General features: G+C 50.3%; 1 protein-coding gene across 1 annotated transcript in view; it reads left to right on the forward strand.

The window, feature by feature from the left end:
* Positions 1-1355: 1355 nt before the first annotated feature.
* Positions 1356-21985, forward strand: part of LOC307082433 (uncharacterized protein) — a 50157-nt gene continuing 29527 nt past the window's right edge. The window contains 9 exon segments of the mRNA XM_079746002.1: positions 1356-1413; positions 1566-1632; positions 1784-2012; positions 4167-5994; positions 6371-6544; positions 7293-7343; positions 7345-7461; positions 19182-19355; positions 19828-20001. Coding sequence (XP_079602128.1) covers positions 1364-1413; positions 1566-1632; positions 1784-2012; positions 4167-5994; positions 6371-6544; positions 7293-7343; positions 7345-7461; positions 19182-19355; positions 19828-20001 — 2864 coding nt within the window. The 5' untranslated portion in view covers positions 1356-1363.

Raw genomic sequence — 21985 nt, forward strand, 5'->3', positions numbered from 1 at the left:
ATATACGCTGTTTGTACTTCATATATGTACATTTATGACAAAATCGTGAGGACTAGGCTTGGCGGAACCTTCTGATGATACACTTGTTTCCGACAGATGGACTTCTCTGAAACACCGCTCAAGAAAGTCTGACAGTTGGCCTGGTACCGAGCAGGTTAGTTTGGTCGGATAAATTGCCCTGGTTACTTAGCGGAGATTCCCTTAAGTCAGGTTCATGGAACGCAACACTAGCTGGAAGTAGCAAGGCTAAGCGAAATAAGACCGGCTTTGCCTTTAGCTTGGTTGATGGAAAACCCCTCTGGATCGGTCCAGGGCATGTGGCGCACTTCCAGCCTAAACAACCCTGAGTGTGAACATCCGAACGATCTTTATCGTGTTCTGGGGACATCTGGTGGTCACTGGGGGTCACTGCAGTGGAAACTAATTACAGTAATACTTAACGTTTAACTGGATCGGATTTGAATTAAAGTCGCAATGTGGCATTTCAACTTGCTTGTGGCTCGAAATATCTGGGATATATCTATATTCAATCACAATCTATAACTGACACACCAGAAATGCAGAATATACTAGTTCACTGACCCTGCTGCTGTTTGTGTTCTCCCTATCCCCCTCCTTCTCTACTTCTGCTGTTCTCTCTCTCTCTCTCTCTCTCTCTCTCTTGCGCTCTCTCTCGGTTCCTCAAGTACTTCCCCTTCCAACAGTTCGGTGTGTGTGTGTGTGTGTGTGTGTGTGTGTGTGTGTGTGTGTGTGTGTGTGTGCGCGCGCATGCACACTGCACAAACACACACACACACACACACACACACACACACATTCGTTTTCCCAGAAAACATGTGATATGCGCTGAGAGGTCGGTTCAGCTAAGTTACTTCCTCATCTGAACGGTTCGTCGCAGCGAGGAGCTGTTCTTTCTCCGCTTTGAAAACCTTTCACCTGACTAACGTGTTTTATAAACACTTTAACCTACCTTTCTTCCCTTACATTTATACTTTCATAACTTTTTACCGTATGGGACGGAACGTATTTTCCCCAGTCTACTATGAATGAGGAGAGAGAGGAGGGGGGTCCTACCTCTAAGACCACTCTGTCTGGGGAACATGGCCGCCGGAGCAAAGCTAAGAGGTACGGAGAGGATCTCTCTGTCTGTGACTGTTGTCCATCTCAGAGCTCAGCAGTGATACATCATGACTTCATCATTAGTCTGAGTAAAAGCTGTGTGTGTGTGTGTGTGTGTGTGTGTGTGTGTGTGTGTGTGTGTGTGTGTGTGTGTGTGCGTGTGTGTGTGTGTTGAAGCCCAGAGAAGCAGCAGAGAGCAGACTCCCCTGGACCCAGCTGTGTGTCCATGAAGAGTGACCACTCTATGGATATACCATGGGATTTTAAAGATGGACGCCCCTCCAGAGAGGAGAGGTAGGGGGTTCAAACAGACGATGAAAACAGACCAGTCTGTTGTTATCAGACTCTACTGATACTGATATCTACAAGTCTGGGGAAATAGAATTGTGTGTGTGTGTGTGTGTGTGTGTGTGTGTGTGTGTGTGTGTGTGTGTGATCCCCCACAGACACCAGAAGAGGTCAAAGGTTACCAGTGCTCAGTCTCTACAGCAGCATCAAACAGAGCTGATCAAGGTGTGTAAATGTCCACCAAAACGTTTAACTTCAGCTCTCCTTGGACATTAGAAAGCATCTCTTGTCCAGCGGGACGTGGATCCAGGACAGATGCTTCTGATGTCTCAGTTAGTTCAGAGTAAAGTTCTCCTTGATGTTTGTTCTGTTCCAGAGGGCTGAGGAGAACGCACACGCTTTTCTAGACAATGAGCTGAAGAAGCTCTGGAGGGATCTCTTCTCAGATTACCCACAATGCTCAGAGGGTCAGAGAGTGGAGGAGGAGGAGGTGGATGGTAAGAAGGAGGAGCAGAGGAGGCGCGCCATAGAGGGAGTGGTGGACATCACAAAGCTCTGCCTGATGGAGATGAACCAGGAGGAACTGGCCGACACACTGGGGGGCGGTAAGAGACTCTTATCTTGAAAACAGAGAAATACACATTTTGATGAGCAGTAGGAGATTATTATTTGTTCTCTTCAGACTAAATTACATAGTGTGAGACTTATACATTTCATACTTCTATGTGGAGACAATCTTTCCTCTTTGAGTTTTTCCTCTTTCAATTTTTCCTTCTTTATTAAATGGTTTGATCCAGTATGTGGGGTTGTTGTGGGGTATCAGGTTAAATAGTTTGATCCAGATATGTAGTGTAATGGTGGGGGTCTCAGGTTAAAGAATGTTAAACATCATCATTACCAGCACCAAATCCCCCGACCACATCACCCCCATTCTCGTCCAACTACACTGGCTCAGTGTCCAACACCGGATTGACCTTAAAACCCTTCTGCTCACCGACAAAGCCCTCCACAACGTGGCCCCCACTTATCTCCCCGACCTCCTCCAGGAGAACAGGCCCTGCCGCTCCCTTCGTCATCCTCAGCTGGTCTTCACCGTCCGGACCTCCCGCCTCAGCACCGTGGGTGCAAGGGCTCTCAGCACCGTGGGTGCTAGGGCTCTCAGCGCCGTGGGTGCTAGGGCTCTGAGCACCGTGGGTGCTAGGGCTCTCAGCTGAACTGAAAGAGACGCCCTGACAACATTGAAATCCCTCCTCAAAACACATGTGTTCCCACTGGCCTGCTCGCTGTAATGACCCCCTACCGTGGGTTCCCCTCATATCCCCGTTGTGCTGCTGTTCTTACCCCCTCCTACCTGGGTCTCCTCACTGTTCTTACCCCCTCCTACCTGGGTCTCCTCACTGTTCTTACTCCCTCCTACCTGGGTCTCCTCACTGTTCTTACCCCCTCCTACCTGGGTCTCCTCACTGCTGTTCTTACCCCCTCCTACCTGGGTCTCCTCACTGTTCTTACCCCCTCCTACCTGGGTCTCCTCACTGTTCTTACCCCCTCCTACCTGGGTCTCCTCACTGTTCTTACACCCTCCTACCTGGGTCTCCTCACTGTTCTTACCCCCTCCTACCTGGGTCTCCTCACTGTTCTTACTCCCTCCTACCTGGGTCTCCTCACTGTTCTTGCCCCCTCCTACCTGGGTCTACTCACTGTTCTTACCCCCTCATACCTGGGTCTCCTCACTGTTCTTACCCCCTCCTACCTGGGTCTCCTCACTGTTCTTACCCCCTCCTACCTGGGTCTCCTCACTGCTGTTCTTACCCCCTCCTACCTGGGTCTCCTCACTGTTCTTACCCCCTCCTACCTGGGTCTCCTCACTGTTCTTACCCCCTCCTACCTGGGTCTCCTCACTGTTCTTACTCCCTCCTACCTGGGTCTCCTCACTGTTCTTGCCCCCTCCTACCTGGGTCTCCTCACTGCTGTTCTTACCCCCTCCTACCTGGCTCTCCTCACAGTTCTTACCCCCTCCTACTTGGGTGTTATGTCTTGTTTTGATCATGCTGTTGGCGATGCAGCTCCTGCTGTTCTTGACCCTAGATTGTTTTATGAATTGTAAGGGGACCTTGGGTATCATAAAAGGTGCCTTGAAATAAAATGTTATTAAATGTAATTATTATTATTATTATTATTATTATTATTATTATTATTATTATTATTATTAATAATATTAAACGTAAGCTGCAGATCAACAGCAGAATAACTCTGTGGAAGAGATGCAACACTATCTTGTTATATCAGCATGTCATTTTACACCAATTCACTATCATTATTATTATCATTAGATCAATCATATTGCTGTGGAAAAAACAAAGTCCTGAACATTTTGAATATGTAACATGCAGTCTTTGTCACGACCAGCTTCTCCGACCACAAGTTATGAAGCCACATTAACGTTAAACATTATACTGGTGACCAACAGCAGAACAACTCAGTGGAAGTGATGAAGCCCTGTCTTGTTGTATCAGCATAGCAAATCACTTTACACTGATTCACTATCATTATTACTATCATTGGAACAATCATATTGCTGCGGAAATAATAGTCCTTACCATTTTGAATCTGTTACATGCAGTCCTTCACAACCAGCTTTTCCGACCACCAAGTAATGAAGCCACTAAATATCATGAAGTTGGTAATTTAACAGGAAATATTGACCTGGTTCCACTGATCACCATCCACTAACTGATGTCATCTGTTGTTTTCTCATTTAGGATCTGATGCTGTCGATTGCAAGCATAAAATCAAGTCTCATTTAAAGAAGAAGTTCAGGTGTGTGTTTGAGGGAATCGCTAAAGCAGGAAAGCGAACAGATCTGAACGACTTCTACACAGAGATCTTCATCACAGAGAGAGGCAGTGGAGAGGTCAACAAGGAACATGAGGTCAGACTTATTGAAACAGCTTCCAGGAAACCAGCCAAGGAAGAAACACCAATCAGATGTGAAGACATCTTTAAACCCTTACCTGGAAACGATCAACCAATCAGGACAATAATGACAACTGGAGTGGCCGGCATTGGTAAAACCGTCTTAACACACAAGATCATTCTGGACTGGGCTGAAGGGAAAACCAACCAGGACATACACTTCACATTTCTCCTCACTTTCAGAGAGCTGAATTTACTGAAAGGGAAAGAGTTTAGCTTGGTGGAACTTCTTCATCACCTATTTAGTGAGACCAAAGAAGCAGGAATCTGCAGATTCGACCGGTTCCAAGTTGTCTTCATCTTGGATGGTCTGGATGAGTGTCGACTTCCTCTGGACTTCCAGAACAACCCGATATGGAATGATGTCACAAAGTCCACCTCGGTGGACGTGCTGCTGACAAACCTCATCAGGGGCGAACTGCTTCCCTCCGCTCGCATTTGGATAACCACACGCCCTGCGGCAGCCAATCAGATCCCAGCTGAGTGTGTTGACATGGTGACAGAGGTGAGGGGGTTCTCCGACCAACAGAAGGAGGAGTACTTCAGGAAGAGATTCCGAGAGGAGACGCTGGCCACCACAATCATCTCCCACGTCAAGAAATCAAGAAGCCTCCACATCATGTGTCACATCCCAGTCTTCTGTTGGATCACTGCTTCAGTTCTGGAAGACATCTTAAAAAAATCCCAGATCGAAGAGATGCCCAAGACCGTGACTCAGATGTACAGCCACTTCCTGAGGGTTCAGTCCATACAGGGGGACAGGAAGTACCATGGGAGGGCTGAAACAGATCCGGACTGGAGTTTAGAGAGCAGGGAGATCATTGTTTCTCTTGGAAAACTTGCTTTTAACCAGCTGGAGAAAGGGAACCTGATCTTCTACGAGGCAGATATGGCAGAGTGTGACATCAATATCAGAGCAGCCTCAGTGTACTCAGGAGTGTTCACCCAGATCTTTAAAGAGGAGTGTGGGCTGTACCAGGACAAGGTGTTCTGCTTTGTCCATCTGAGCATCCAGGAGTTTCTGGCTGCCCTTTATGTCTTTCTGTCCTTCATCGATACTGGTGTCAATCTGCTCTCAGAAGAACCACCAACCTCCAGGAAAGATAAACTCCTCTTCTACCAGAGTGCTGTGGACAAGGCCTTACAGAGTGAGAACGGACACCTGGACTTGTTCCTCCGCTTCCTCCTGGGCCTCTCTCTGGAGACCAATCAGATTGTCCTACGCGGTCTGCTGGGACAGAAAAAAAGATCACTGACCACTCAGATTAAAACAGGTCTGTTGCGACTGACAGGAAGCAGCTCAAAGACCAATAATGGAACAGTGTCTTACATCAAGGAGAAGATAAAAGGAGAACTATCTCCAGAGAGAAGCATCAATCTGTTCCACTGTCTGAATGAGCTGAACGACTGTTCTCTAGTGAAGGAGATCCAACAGAACCTGACATCAGGAAGTCTCTTCGGAGAATCTCTCTCCCCTGCTCAGTGGTCAGCTCTGGTCTTCATCTTACTGACATCAGAAGAGGAGCTGGACGTGTTTGACCTGAAAAAATACTCTGCTTCAGAAGATGGTCTTCTCAGGCTGCTGCCAGTGGTCAAAGCCTCCAAAATATCTCTGTAGGTTCACTAATAACATGTATTACAATACACACTACACAATATAAATACAACTGGAATATAAGGTTAAAATAATATGAAAAAGATTTCTGTAGGTTCATTACAACATGTATTACTATTCTGCTCATAACAGAATAAACATACTAGTTATAATAATATACAAAACACCTCTGTAGGTGTCCTATTAACGTGTAATGTATTATAGTATACATAAGAGAATATTCAGAAAAATAGAATATAGGAGTATTCATTTATACATCTAATTATTTAGGTTTTTTTTTGTTAAACTAATAACATTCCTTCATTATTGAATAACTTAAAGATGTATGTTATTTTAATCACAGTTCCTGACATGTTCTCTTTATTTTGGGTAAAGGCTGAAGGGCTGTGATCTGTCAGAGAGATGCTGTGAAGCTCTGGCCTCAGTTCTCAGCTCCAACTCCTCTAGTCTGAGAGAGCTGGACCTGAGTACCAATGATCTGCAGGATTCAGGAGTGAAGCTGCTCTCTGCTGGACTGGGGAGTCCACACTGTACACTGGAAACTCTCAGGTCCGTTTTACCCAATGGTCAAACAGTTACACCACAAGGTGCAATATCAGAAGACATTTAACAGATTTACCTCCATAAAAGTGCACACATAAAGTGAAGCAGCAAGCAACTGACATCCCTAAGCGCACAAATGCTTTCTTAGTTCTTGTGCTCGCAAAGTGTTTTCCTGATTGCTATGATATTTATTCTCCTCTAAACACAATATGCATAATATTGGAATAAAACTTCTAATTACACGCAAAACAATGCTTTAGATGAACTAATAACATGTATTACAATACATTACATAATACTGCAACAAAAACTAATATTAATAGAAAAAACGATTTCCAAACACAGCAAAACAATTTTAAATGGACTGCATTAATATAGCTCTTTTCTAACCTTTGGCCACCCAAAGCGCTTTACAATATTGCCTCACATTCACGCACACATTCACACACCGACGGCGGAGTCAGCCATGCAAGGCGACAGCCAGCTCGTCGGTAGCAGTTAGGGTCAGGTGCCTTGCTCAAGCACACCTCAACACTCAGCTAGGAGGAGCGGGGATTGAACCAGCAACCTCCAGGTTACCAGCCAACCCGCTATTCCCTCCTGAGCTACTGCCGCCTCTTCACAACAAATTTCATATAGTTATACATTTTACACCCAATATTGAATAACCACAATTTCTTCAATATGTAATAGGTTTACGATGTAAGTTATTTTAATCACAGTTCCTAACCTGTTCTCTTTGTTTTGTGTGAAGGCTGAAGGGCTGTGATCTGTCAGAGAGATGCTGTGAAGCTCTGGCCTCAGTTCTCCAACTCCTCTAGTCTGAGAGAGCTGGACCTGAGTACCAATGATCTGCAGGATTCAGGAGTGAAGCTGCTCTCTGCTGGACTGGGGAGTCCACACTGTACACTGGAAACTCTCAGGTCAGTTTTACCCAATGGTTAAACAGATACACCACAAGGTGCAATATCAGAAGACATTTAACAGATTTACATCCATAAAAGTGCGCACGTAAAGTGAAGCAGCACGAAACTGACATCCCCAAGCGCGCAAATGCTGTCTAAAGGTACGGCCACACTGAACGCTTCATGCTCGTTAAAGGCGTAGAAAATCCGCATTTTTGCATTGGGAATGTTGGGAAAAACGGTCTGGCTAGTTACTGGACCAGATGAAATGAGACGGAGAGGTAATAAAGTCTATCGGCACGAGGACCTTGGATTTATTAAGTAAAGTGGCAACGGTTATACAGAGTCATAAGCGTGAGAAATCGAATATGTCTAAGTCCCTAATCAGCGCTGATGGTTCGTCCGGAGCTTCGCCTCCGTGGAAGGTCTGCTTCGGAAGAAGGTGAAGAGTCTCAGAGTGATACAGTTTTATGCTGTATCTCCTCGTGATGAGGTGTGTGCGTTTGAGATGTGTGTGGTTCTGTGTGTTTTTACTTGACCTTGGTTCCCAGGCACTAGTGTATGCATGTATATCTTCTTGTGTTCCTCCTTACGGGGGAGAGCTTCAGAGCATTCATCCGTTGTGGTCCTCCCGTCCTTGAGGATGACTGGTGCATTGTCTGAGTGTCTACTATCTGCCGGGAGGAGATATGGGGCCCTGGCTCCGGCCCTGACCTGACTATATTCTCATGTATGTGTTATGTGTTAAAAGTTGACTATATTATAAGGTGACTGCCATGTGATGTGCTCATTAAGCTAGGGTAGGAGTTAGCTATATTTATAATGTACATGTGATGTGCTCAGCAGGTTATTTTGCCCCAACATATCCCCCTCAAGTCGTCGCAAGACGACTTTTACTCATTAGGGGTACGAGGGATAGGACTCCAGCGCGGGACTACCATCATAACATTATTTAACAATAACAATATAAATGCAACAATCACACAAATACACTAACGATCACAGGAAAGAAATGTAACCACGAAACGTGTCCCTAAATAATAGCGAAGATATGAGGCAGATAGCGAATGGCAATCCCCCTCAACCCATCCCCAGAGGACCACACACTAAGGATGTGAGGAGGAGTTGACTGGTCGTGTTACAACAAGCAATCACACGCATGGGGCATCCAGGGTAGGCCCGGGGCACGGGAACAACTGAAACCATGGAATAGTCCTGAGCGTCATCATGGGCAGGTGGTCGCAAGGCGCCACCTGAGCATTAGACCCTTTTATTCAACTGCGCTCAGGACCTCGTCTGATAAACGGGCAATCAAGGCCCCTGGAATCTCGCCCGTGTGAATCCCCGAGCTCCATCTAGTGGGACAGCGATATAAACAACAACATTTACGTTCCCGACGTCGGTTGCGTAGACGCGGGCATAGATATGGGAGCGGCTAAAAACAGTGAAGCGTACAGAAGCGAATACAGCCAGGGGTGCCCTCAAGCCTTAAGGGAGCGGGCCGCAGCCCCTGGTACCGAAACGCAGATCCCTGGTCCGGGCGTCGTGGGTGCTTCAGGTGGGAGGGGGGTGATGCCGTTGGCGGGGACGGGAATGGGGCAGCCCACCTGGAGAGGTTACTAGCACGTCACAGGCGGGGGGGGGGGAAGAGGGAAGGGGTGTTGCGGTGGGGTGTCAGCCGACGGTGATGGAAACAGGACGCCGGGGCCGTGCATCTGGAGAGGCCACTCGCACTCACGGGTAGATGTCCGGCTCGGCGGGGGCTGGGAGTGTCTCTTCGGAGGCGTAGGTTGGGAGTGTGTAGGGGAGCTCGTCCTCAAAGTCAGAGGCTGCAGGGCGAGGGAGGGTCCCTTGGAGGTCTGGTCGTGCTCGGAGTTCCGACAGGATGCGAGGCGCGCAGTTGTGGGGGGTGCCGTCTGTGTCTGCGGGATACTCTCCGGTCATATTTACTCCTTTTGTTGAGTAGCTCACCGAGGGATCTGTCAGGGCCTCGGTCAACCGGATCTGGGTAATGGCGGCCGACAGGGTGAAGAGTGAGCTCTCCACTGCAGCCTTGACTCCGTGGGTGGTGTGCACTACCGTGGGGTTGTTCATGGTGAGGAACTGTGTCTTCCGTAGGGCGATGGCGATGGCCATGAGATGTCTGGCACAGTGAGGGAGTCCTAGGCCCGGAGTGGGTAGGGCCGAGCTGTGATAGTGGAGGATCCTTCGGGTGCCAGGCTTTGCCTGCCAGAGGGTGGCCGCTACATTTCCGTTCCTCTGTGTGACGTCCAGATGGAAGGGGGCCGTATAGTCGGGGGCTTGGAGGGCGGCGGCTGAGTGGAGGGCCTGTTTCAGCTGATGGAAGGCGGTGTCTTTTCCTGAGTCCCACTCCAGTGGGGCCCGTAGGTTTCGGGCCCCGGCTGTGGTGACCATCTGGCGGAGTTCGGACGTTCGCTCTGCGAATTCCGGGAGGTACTGGCGGCTGTAGTTGCACAGGCCCAGGAAGGCCAACATTTGCCGAACCGTGGCGGGTTTTGGGTAATTCAGGATGGTTTCTCGGGTATCCTGGGTCATGTCTCTGGTATCTTCTCCGATCAGCCTCCCCAGGAATTTCACCCTGGGCCGGACAGCCTGTAGTTTGGGCCGCTTGACCTTGTACCCTGCTTTCCCTAGGGTTTCGAGCAGGGTCTTGGTAGCATCCACACAGGTTTGTCTGGTAGGCGCGGCGAGCAGGATGTCGTCTACATATTGAACCATAACCACTCCGTCGGGAAGTACAGTGTCCTTGAGGTCCTTCCGCACACAGTCGTTGAATATGGTGGGGGTCGATCGGTACCCCTGTGGCATTCGGGTGTAGGTGAGTTTTTCTCCCCTCCAGGTAAAAGAGAAGATGTCTTGTGAGTCTTTGTTCAGGGGGATGCAGAAGAAGGCGTTGGCCAGGTCTATTGCAGAGAACCAGAGGTGGTCGGGGTTAACCACGTGGAGCGCCACCTGCGGGTTTGGCACCCTCTCGGGGGGTCCTTCCGTGGCGTCGTTTATTAGGCGGAGATCATGGGCCATCCTCCACGTGAGTCCGTCCGCCTTCTTCACTGGGAGAATCGGGGTGTTCCAAAGGGACTGAGAGGGCCGGAGCACTCCTACCTCTTTGAGTCCCTGTATGGTGGCAGTGATCCCTGCTTCTGCCTCGGGTCTGACCTTGTATTGGGGCTGATGAATCGGGGTTTGATCGGGTTTGAGAGGTATTTGGATGTTGTGTTGGGGGGTAAACCCCATGTCGTAGGCGCCGGTGGCCCAGAGATTCTGAGGGAGGCCGTCTAGCATGATCTTTACGTCGGGGTCTTCGGCTTCCAGGGGGCTGGGGGTGTCGACCTCCTCAGGGGCGAGCGGTCGGTCGCACTCCACTCGTTCTGCCACCCCCCAGGAGGCCGTTTGGGGGAAGGAGACCCGGATCAAGCCTTTGTCAGGGGCTAGGTGAATGTGTGGGTTGTCGGTGGGGGCCCACTCTCGTACTTGAGTCGCTCGGCAGACCATGGGCCCCAGCTTCATAGCCGTGTGGTGCTTGGCTACTGCCAGGGTCACGTGTGGTCGGGACTCGGGTTTGAGGCGGTACCAATATTCTTGATCCGGGGTGAGAAGGGTGAGGGCGGCCACCCCCTCAGGTCCGATGAACATTGTTTCGTAGAGGCACTTCTGGCCGGTTCCCTCCATGGTGCGTCTCCATTGTTCGTCGTAGCTTTCGTCTGGGTCTCGAAGGACATTGAGGGTCGTGTGGAGGGGGTCGTGCGGTGGGTAGAAGTCCCCCTGTTGATGGATCCAGGGGGCCCACTCTCGGTATGTTTCTTCTAGGGGCTTGAGTCCGTCCGGGGTAGTCATGTTCCGGATCCAATATACGTCTGACGGGGGGCTTCGGGGCGGGGGTTCATGCACCAGCATCATCTGGAGCGGTTGGTCGGCTTCTGTCGTCATTGTAGTCCCTTCAGGGGAACAGCTGATGAGGCAGTTGATTTTGCTCAGGATGTCTCTACCCATGAGGTTGGTGGGACACTTGGGGGCATATAGGAGGGAGTGGTAGAAGGTTTGTCCCAGGATGGTGAGCGGCAAGGGGGTGGTGAAGGGGTTGGTCTTTTCTATTCCCGAGAACCCCATGGTAGTCAGGGTTCGAGTGGAGAGGGGCGGGATTTCATGGTTCAGGTCCCCGATGGTGGATACTGTGGCTCCGGTGTCGACCATGAAACGAATTGGTGTTTGGTTTACGAGTCCGTCCACCATTGGGGCTCCCGTTCCCAGGTTCACCACCTGGGTCCCTCTCGAGGCTCTCGGGTCCCGTCAATATTGGCCGTTGTATCCCGGGTCCTCCCAGAGAGGGTACATCGGGGTCCCGGGGTTTGAGGCATGTGTCGGTCCATTTCCAGGGTTACCGCGGGTCGGGCCGGGGTGCTGCTGATGATTCTGTTGGTGGTGTTGCATCGCTGGCTGTCCCGTTTGGGGGCACTCTTTCGCCCAGTGTCCCATGAGCCCACAAATGAAGCAGGGGTAGGACCGGGGGTTTGTGTTTGGGGTCCGGCCTCTTCCTCTCCATTTGAATCCGCCTCTTTGTTTGGACTGTTGGTTCTGGTACATCCCGGGTCCCGTCTGTGTTGCTGGGTTCGAGGGTGAGTGTGTGGGGTATGGATACGATGGGTACGGGTACGGGTACGGGTACGGCGGGGGCTGGGGCCCCCATGCTTGAGCGGGAGGGGCTTGCATCTGGGTCGGAGGGGGTCCGCTGGGCTGTACCAAGGGGTTGGGGGCAGGCAGCGGGGCCGGAGGCGTGGCCACTTCGAGGGGCATGATCTCGGAGGCGTGGTCTTTGTTGGACTCCTTCTTGTCCCGGTTGTGTTCCTGGGTTGCTTTCTTGACGTCCATGCGCAAGAGTCGTTTCCTCAGGTCGCGGTCTTCTTTGACGTCCTCGTCCTCCCGTTCTTGCTCCAGGTTCACGTGGTGTGTAATGGCCTCCTCCCAGTCCATGGCGTTCATTCTTCCGAGTCCAATCACTGTTTTGAGGCCTTCGCGGGTCTTGGTGCAGAGACCCGTCTCAACCGCGATCCGGAACATGGCCTCGGTGGCGGCGGAGGCTCCTGGTCGGGTTCCGAATCCGTCTTTCCATCGTTCAGTGGCTCTCGTGAGGTATTCGCCCGCTGATTCACTGGGTTTTCTTTTCAGGCCGGTCATGCATGCTGCTGAGTTCTGAGGGGGGTATAGGCCTCCCACCATATGGGGCGGAAGGGGTCGAAAGGGGAGTCGTCCGGCTCTCTGGTGGTTCTGGCTGCGGTTTCCACGTCGTTCACTGCCCGGGGTCCTTCTCCTCTCATGAGGACCGCTCGGATGTCCCCGATGGTGAGCCGGTCAGCTGTGGTCAGTCGCTCGAGGTTTCTGATCCACTTGCCCGCACCCTGTTTGATCGGGGGAAGGTCTTCCACTACTCCCTTGAGGTCGCGGTGGGTCCAGGGAACGTACATCGCTCGTCCTGCAGGGGTGTCCATTAGCGGGAACATCAGTCCTGGACCCTCATCCAGGTCGCGGTTCGTCCGGCGGTCGAGGGCTTGGCTCCGTTGTGTCGGGGGGCCAGCTTGTGGAGTGCTGGTGATGGCCAGGGTCGCGATCGGGGTTGCGGTACTTCGGGCTTGTGATCTGCCCGGGCCAATTGTCCTGTGGATTGCGTCTCTTCCCCACCTCTGATCTCTGCCTTCGCTCCTTTCCCGCAGCTGTCGAGACAGGAGATGGACTTCTGTCTCGATGCCGAGGGACATTCTTTCCAGCGCTTCTTCTTTCCATCTCGTTCCCACTGGGTCCCACTCCACGGTGTCTGCGTCTTCTTCACCTCTTTCGTCTCTTTCCTCGTGTCTTCCGTGTCTCCCCTGGGGAATCCCGGAGTGTCTTCTCATTTCTGTTGTTGCTACTGTCACTTCCGTTTCTTCTTCTTTAGACGATAGGTTGATCAGGAAGGAGGCCAAGTCCAATGTGTTGGCGCCAGGTACGCCGATCCGCGTACGCATCCTTTCTGCTTCCGGTTGGGCTTCCCCTGGTGTTGGTGGCCTGGTTTCGGGGGCCTGGGCTTGGCTGTAGCTGGAGGAGGGGGGTGTCCAGTTCTCGGTGCTGGATGGTTCTTGCCCCAATGGCCCGGTCCTTCCTGGTATCATCGGGCATGGGGAGGGAGCTGTTGTCAGCTTCGGGCTTTCCTTGCTTTGTGGGTGGTTTGTCCTTGTGAAGTGGACCCCTTCTTTGGCTCGTTCCGGTTCCGGGGGGGGGGGTCTTTGCCAGGTCACCGTGACCGGGGACTGAGATGTGGCGTGGGTTATTTCGATAACTGGGCACATGAGATGGGGGGACCCGGGAACCTGGAAGTCGGTCGGGGCATAGGGGAGGGAGTGGTTGTACGGAGGTGGGCGGGCCTGCTCATCGGCCTTCGGTAGGGAGGGATAAGGTGAAGCTGTCAGGCTCGGTTGGGTAGGGGTTACTTGGTCCGTTAGGAAGGGATTCCTGGAGGAGGGGGCTGGTTTTAGGGTGTGGGGCGGGAGGCAAGAGGCCAATGCTTTTAATACTAAGATTCTCTTTTGTCTTTTCCGGTCTTGGGTTTCGAGTGCATCCGTTCGTCCCGTCTTGGCTCCGGCGTTGTCGCGACGGACCTTTGCCCGCTCATACTGGCTGCCAATGTACGCGTGTATGGCGGCCCGGCCGGTGTGGTCGAGGGGTCCCATTCGGATCACGCCCTCTTTCTGCCAGGTTTTAATGTAGACATCACATCGGTTCTCCCATTTCTTACGGTCTTGGCCTTTCAATATTTTTCCCGGTTCAGCGTTGAGGCACAACCAGCCCACCGCTCTGGTCCGTTGCTCGTCCGACATGGTGGGTGTGTTCGCCGTTCCTTAGCAGCCTGGTGTGGGGGTGGTCGGGGTCGTGGACGCCTTTGCACTGGAGGCCGGGTGCGGGGAGGTTTGTCTTTTTATCTTTATTATTCACCGGGATAATTCCTCTAGCAGGGGGTGATCGAGAGTCGGGGTTGGATTGGTATTGATGTTGTCCAGTGGGGGGCGCTGTAGTTGGGGAAGGGTAGAGTTGGAGTTGTCCAGTGGGGGGCGCTGTGGCTTGGGAAGGGTAAGGTTGGAGTGGTCCAGTAGGGGGCGTGGTAGTTGGGGAAGGGTAGAGTTGGAGTTGTCCAGTGGGGGGGGGGCGCTGTGGCTTGGGAAGGGTAAGGTTGGAGTGTTCCAGTAGGGGGCAGTCTAGTTGGGGAAGGGTAAGGTTTGAGTGGTCCAGCAGGGGGCGGTCTAGTTGGGGAAGGGTAAGGTTGGAGTTGTCCAGTGGGGGGCGCTGTGGCTTGGGAAGGGTAAGGTTGGCGTTGTCCAGTGGGGGCGCTGTGGTTGGGGAAGGGTAAGAGTTGGAGTGGTCCAGCAGGGGGCAGTCTAGTTGGGGAAGGGCAAGGTTGGAGTTGTCCAGTGGGGGGCAGTCTAGTTGGGGAAGGGTAAGGTTGGAGTGGTCCAATAGGGGGCGCTGTGGTTGGGGAAGGGCAAGAGTTGGAGTGGTCCAGCAGGGGGCAGTCTAGTTGGGGAAGGGCAAGGTTGGAGTGGTCCAATAGGGGGCGCTGTGGTTGGGGAAGGGCAAGAGTTGGAGTGGTCCAGCAGGGGGCAGTCTAGTTGGGGAAGGGCAAGGTTGGAGTGGTCCGGTGGGGGGCGCTGTGGCTTGGGAAGGGTAAGGTTGGAGTGGTCCAGTAGGGGGCAGTCTAGTTGGGGAAGGGCAAGGTTGGAGTTGTCCAGTGGGGGGCGCTATGGCTGGGGAAGGGTAAGGTTGGAGTGGTCCAGCAGGGGGCAGTCTAGTTGGGGAAGGGCAAGGTTGGAGTTGTCCAGTGGGGGGCGCTATGGCTGGGGAAGGGTAAGGTTGGAGTGGTCCAGTGGGGGGCGCTGTAGTTGGGGAAGGGTAAGGTTGGAGTTGTCCAGTGGGGGGCGCTATGGCTGGGGAAGGGTAAGGTTGGAGTGGTCCAATAGGGGGCAGTCTAGTTGGGGAAGGGCAAGGTTGGAGTTGTCCAGTGGGGGGCGCTATGGCTGGGGAAGGGTAAGGTTGGAGTGGCTAAACTTTTGGCGGAGGGGGAGGTGTGGCTTCGGACTGAGCGAGAGAACTCAAAAAATGGCGGCCCTGATGCTATAACTCTGTGTGGCCTGTCTAACACACAAGAGCGGATGAGAGACTAGGGGGTAACTTTTGTCACTCTTGGAGGAGGAGAACGAGAAAAAGGAGGAAAAAACAGGGGGGGAGGGAAGCAAAAAACAACAACAGGGCCTATAGACGTTATTCAATACATCCAGATATTCTTTATAGCCAATAATCGTTATCTATCTTTATTGATTAATCTGCGTCAATCAGACTAAACCGTCAACCAACGCGGCAAAGAGATGTTGTTTAGTATTGTGGTTTATCTATGCGACAGGTCCGGCAGTAATTCAAAGAAACACAGTAAAAGAGATATCATTTATCCTTGTCAACTTGTCTAGGTCTAGTTTTAACGGTTCAAACAGTAAATTGAAGCGACACAGTAAAAAAAGGTTATTTATCATTGTCAATTTATCTATTTCCGCTGGTTACGCCATAGAGCAACGCAATACGTCAGAGAGACATTTATTCATTATTATCAATCTATCTATTCCTACATTTACCCGTTTTAACGGACAAAGATAGAGCGGATCACGCATACACACCCACTGATTCACTCACAGATTATCACGCATACACACCCACTGATTCACTCACAGATTCCCTCTTTCTCGCAGACGCACCCAGAAACATATCGACAGACTTCTCATTCTGTGTCCCGCACCCACAATCATCAGACACAGCAGAATAGCGTTAAGCATAGCAAAGCAAGCAAGCGTTGCACACATATTTCCATATTTTAGCCGGCCCAAAAATACGCTCGCTCTCTTTCTTTCTCTCTCTCTCTTACACACACACACACACACACACACAGCCACTCCGTCTCTCTCTCTCTTATTCTCGCGCATACACACACTGTTTCCTTTGCAAAGGGACTTTAACCCTGATAAAGGACTCTAAACTTCTCACCACATAGAATTATTTAATACACAGATTATTCCATCTGGGTTCCGAACCCGGCCCAGGCATCCCTCTGAGTCCACTCAATGGCTCAGGCATATATTCCATCTGGGTTCCGAACCCGGCCCAGGCATCCCTCTGAGTCCACTCAATGGCTCAGGCATATATTCCATCTGGGTTCCGAACCCGGCCCAGGCATCCCTCTGAGTCCACTCAATGGCTCAGGCATATATTCCATCTGGGTTCCGAACCCGGCCCAGGCATCCCTCTGAGTCCACTCAATGGCTCAGGCATATATTCCATCTGGGTTCCGAACCCGGCCCAGGCATCCCTCTGAGTCCACTCAATGGCTCAGGCATATATTCCATCTGGGTTCCGAACCCGGCCCAGGCATCCCTCTGAGTCCACTCAATGGCTCAGGCATATATTCCATCTGGGTTCCGAACCCGGCCCAGGCATCCCTCTGAGTCCACTCAATGGCTCAGGCATATATTCCATCTGGGTTCCGAACCCGGCCCAGGCATCCCTCTGAGTCCACTCAATGGCTCAGGCATATATTCCATCTGGGTTCCGAACCCGGCCCAGGCATCCCTCTGAGTCCACTCAATGGCTCAGGCATATATTCTTTTGGCCATCGGTAGTCTTGTATCACTGACCGATTCTTATAGGCCCTATGGTCTCGAGGGTATTCTTTCACCATGCAACGAGCCGATATTCGATGTGTCACGCATTCGGGGTCAATCGGGTTTTACGGGGAAATGCTGGGGTGCAGTCCTATTAGTCCCCACGAGATATCCCGTAGCGAACCGTTCTCACAGTCTCATCTCCTAATGTGGTTCCTATATAACTATGCAGAGTTTGGATTTTATCAACAGGTTCTGCCTACCTTTTGTTGGGCGATCGCGAGGTGAGACTGCAGGAATCGGTCCGGTTCTCCGGGGTCCCGAGGCCGTGCCGCTCTCCGTCTCTCGTTTCCCAGTTGCGGTCCAATTCAGAAAAAATCACGTCGGGGTCACCAATTTGTTGGGAAAAACGGTCTGGCTAGTTACTGGACCAGATGAAATGAGACGGAGAGGTAATAAAGTCTATCGGCACGAGGACCTTGGATTTATTAAGTAAAGTGGCAACGGTTATACAGAGTCATAAGCGTGAGAAATCGAATATGTCTAAGTCCCTAATCAGCGCTGATGGTTCGTCCGGAGCTTCGCCTCCGTGGAAGGTCTGCTTCGGAAGAAGGTGAAGAGTCTCAGAGTGATACAGTTTTATGCTGTATCTCCTCGTGATGAGGTGTGTGCGTTTGAGATGTGTGTGGTTCTGTGTGTTTTTACTTGACCTTGGTTCCCAGGCACTAGTGTATGCATGTATATCTTCTTGTGTTCCTCCTTACGGGGGAGAGCTTCAGAGCATTCATCCGTTGTGGTCCTCCCGTCCTTGAGGATGACTGGTGCATTGTCTGAGTGTCTACTATCTGCCGGGAGGAGATATGGGGCCCTGGCTCCGGCCCTGACCTGACTATATTCTCATGTATGTGTTATGTGTTAAAAGTTGACTATATTATAAGGTGACTGCCATGTGATGTGCTCATTAAGCTAGGGTAGGAGTTAGCTATATTTATAATGTACATGTGATGTGCTCAGCAGGTTATTTTGCCCCAACAGGAACCATTGGTTTTTGGGGCGTAGATGCGTTACACACGCTAAAAGTAGCGCTTTAGGCGTGTTAGACGCGTTTTACGCACCTAAATAACACGCCCAGCGCACCTACGTGCCCAACGCACCTATGTGCGGAGTTCAAAAAACTGAACTTTTTACGCTCCTACGCGTGACGCTTAGCCGCGATAGCCAATCAGCGTTGAGCTTGACCCGACGTCACTGGCAGAGTGACGGAGGACAGGCGCTCCGCAGCTGATATGGAGCGCCTGTAGTTGGTGTCCTGACAGGAGATCCTGGCACCAACCCGGGCTAGCAGGTCATCGAACATGGCCCCAGTCAGCCCAAAATACCGCTGGAACCGGCCGTCATCCAGGCGGAGTTCCTGGAGGAGGTGGTGAAACTCACCCAGCTGTGAGCGCCTACGGAGGATGTCATGCACCCAAACACGACGGCGTTTGGGTTTCCTACTCTCCTCGAACTCCCACAACATATACAGCGCAGCGATGGTGGTGATCTCAGCTATGTTTGTGGAGTAAATGAAAAGTAGCGGGGTAAAATAAGTTTTGGGCGGGCTCATCTAGCTCCGTAGGCGCGTTGAACCATTTTTGTGACACACAATGATGAAGCGGCAGGTTAGGCCTAATCAAACTCGCGTAACGCGTTCAGTGTGGCCGTATCTTTAGTTCTCGTGCTCGCGAGGTGTTTTCCTGATCGCTATGATGTTTATTCTCATCCCAACACAATATACATAATATAGGAATAAAACTTCTAATTATATACAAAATATCGCTTTAGGTTAACTGATAACATGTATTACAATACAATGCATAATATACATAATATTGTAACTAAAAGTAATATTAATATACAAAACGACTTTTTAAACACTGCAAAACAACTATCTTATTGTTATACTTTTTTCACCCAAGTTGAATAACCACAATTTCTTCATTATGTAAATAGTTGAAGATGTATTTTATTTTAATCACAGTTCCTAACCTGTTCTCTTTATTTTGTGTGAAGGCTGAAGGGCTGTGATCTGTCAGAGAGATGCTGTGAAGCTCTGGCCTCAGTTCTCAGCTCAAACTCCTCTAGTCTGAGAGAGCTGGACCTGAGTACCAATGATCTGCAGGATTCAGGAGTGAAGCTGCTCTCTGCTGGACTGGGGAGTCCACACTGTACACTGGAAACTCTCAGGTCCGTTTTACCCAATTGTCAAACAGTTACACCACAAGGTTCAATATCAGAAGAAATTTAACAGATTTACAACCATAAAATTGCACACATAATGTGAAGCAGCACGAAACTGACAACGCCAAGCGCACAAATGCTGTCTTAGTTCTCGTGCTAGCAAAGTCTTTTCCTGAACGCTGTGATGTTTATTCTCCTCACAACTCAATATACATAATATTGGAATAAAACTTCTAATTATATACAAAACATTGCTTTAGATTAACTGATAACATTACAATACATAATATACATAATACTGCAACAAAAAGTAATTTTAATATACAAACGACTTTTCAAATGCTGCAAAACAACTATCTTATTGTTATACATTTTACACCCAATTTGAATAACCACAATTTCTTCATTATGTAATAAGTTGAAGATGTAAGTTATTTTAATCACAGTTCTTAACCTGTTCTCTTTATTTTGTGTGAAGGCTGAAGGGCTGTGATCTGTCAGAGAGATGCTGTGAAGCTCTGACCTCAGTTCTCAGCTCCAACTCCTCTAGTCTGAGAGAGCTGGACCTGAGTACCAATGATCTGCAGGATTCAGGAGTGAAGCTGCTCTCTGCTGGACTGGGGAGTCCACACTGTACACTGGAAACTCTCAGGTCAGTTTTCAGCCTCTTCAAACTGGGTCTTGGGGTTGTTTAATATGTAAGGGATGGTCCACGACTAGTTGGACCGTTATCGAAAAGAACACACAAGACGGTATGCATGTTATATGTTATGTAGCTCTGGCCAGCTGATGTGAGGGTTAGGGGTTGACCTGTTGACTACTAGTATGTTATGTTTGTTATATGTTACATAGCTCTGGCCAGCTGATGTAAGGGTTTGGGGTTGACCTGTTAACTACTCGTATGTTATGTTTGTTATATGTTATGTAAGTCTGGACCGCTGATGTGAGGGTTAGGGGTTGACCTGTTAACTACTAGTATGTTATGTATGTTATATGTTATGTAGCTCTGGCCAGCTGATGTGAGGGTTAGGGGTTGACCTGTTAACTACTAGTATGTTATGTTATATGTTATGTAACTCTGGTCAGCAGATGTGAGCTGAGGAGTTGTCATTAGTGTAGACATGGGGATGAGGCTTTAGCTGTGCTGTGATCTAAATATAATGTACACCTCACCATAGAACATCACTGGCCGTGGTAAAGCGAATCATATTGAACATTAAAGATGGACTTTATTAACTTCACATTAGTTTGGTGTAGTGCTGCTCATGTCCGATGCCTTTCTGTTGCTCTTTTGCCTGCTGACAAAACTCTCCCTGGTTCTACACAATGTTAGAACCTGTGAAGAAACGGTGTCAGCGTACCAAACACAGCGGACTTCTCCTGACTCCTAACAATCAGACCTAATCTCTGTTGACCAAACAATATCTCATTGAGTTGTAGCTATTGAGAAAGGAGCATTTGCTTATGATCCTGTTTCACATCCAAGTGAAGGAAGTTCTGATGTCTGTGATGATGTCATCTCCCCACTTACTCTTCCTGTTCTCCTTGTCCTCCAAATGGAATGAATACACTTTATAAATGTGGTAACTTTAGTATGAACTGCTCTCAACCAGAATAAATATAATAAAGTGTGTGTGTGTGTGTGTGTGTGTGTGTGTGTAGCTTGTCTGGCTGCCTGGTCACACAGGAAGGCTGTGCTTCTCTGGTCTCAGCTCTGAGCTCCAACCCCTCCCATCTGAGAGAGCTGGACCTGAGCTACAATCACCCAGGAGACTCTGGAGCTGCGCTGCTCTCTGCTGGACTGGAGGATCCACGCTGGAGACTGGACACTCTCAGGTATGGAGAGGACAGCTCACCACTCAGGGACAAAGTCTCCTACGAGGATTCAAGCCGCTGCTAGATGAAGTGGTTTGAAGAGGCAGCTGTAACTCACGTTGTGTACAACGTTATGAGACGGCCGATGATGAAGGTGAATGTTTCAACATGCTGCTCTCACTTTGTTTCCCCCCCAGTGTGGAGCACGGTGGAGTGTGGAGGCTGAAACCAGCTCTAAAGAAGTGTAAGTGTCTGTTTGATTCATCACATCACACACTCACTACTGAGATGGAAAGTCCATCCACACAGCAGGAAGTGAGATCAGATCCTACTGGGAATGAGGATGATGGCTGACATCATGTATCTTCCATATATATTAATACTGTCCAATCATCATGAAGATAACATCTGGGCTCGGGGGAGGGGGGGGGGAGATGGGGCTGAGGGTCCACACACACACACACACACACACACACACACACACACACACACACACACACACACACAAAGGGTGTTGAGGGGAGGGTCTGGGCTCGGGGGCGGGGGGGGGGGGGGGGGGGGGGGGGGGGGGGGGGGGGTGAAGGCGGAGTCTGAAGCAATAGCGTTACTATAACATCACATGACCCCCCCCCCTCACATGTCATGTTCAGGAGAACAGTACCAGTGATGATGATGAGGATGAAGAGCTGTTCAGCAGCTCATCATGTCTGGTTCTCCCTCAGATGCCTGTGAACTCACCCTGGACCCCAACACGGCCCACAGAGACCTCTCTCTGTCTGAGGACAACAGGAAGGTGACGGGGGTTATGGAGGACCAGTCGT

This window comes from Pollachius pollachius (genome assembly GCF_949987615.1).
Source record: "Pollachius pollachius genome assembly, chromosome: 11".
In the NCBI taxonomy this organism is placed as follows: Eukaryota; Metazoa; Chordata; class Actinopteri; order Gadiformes; family Gadidae; genus Pollachius; species Pollachius pollachius.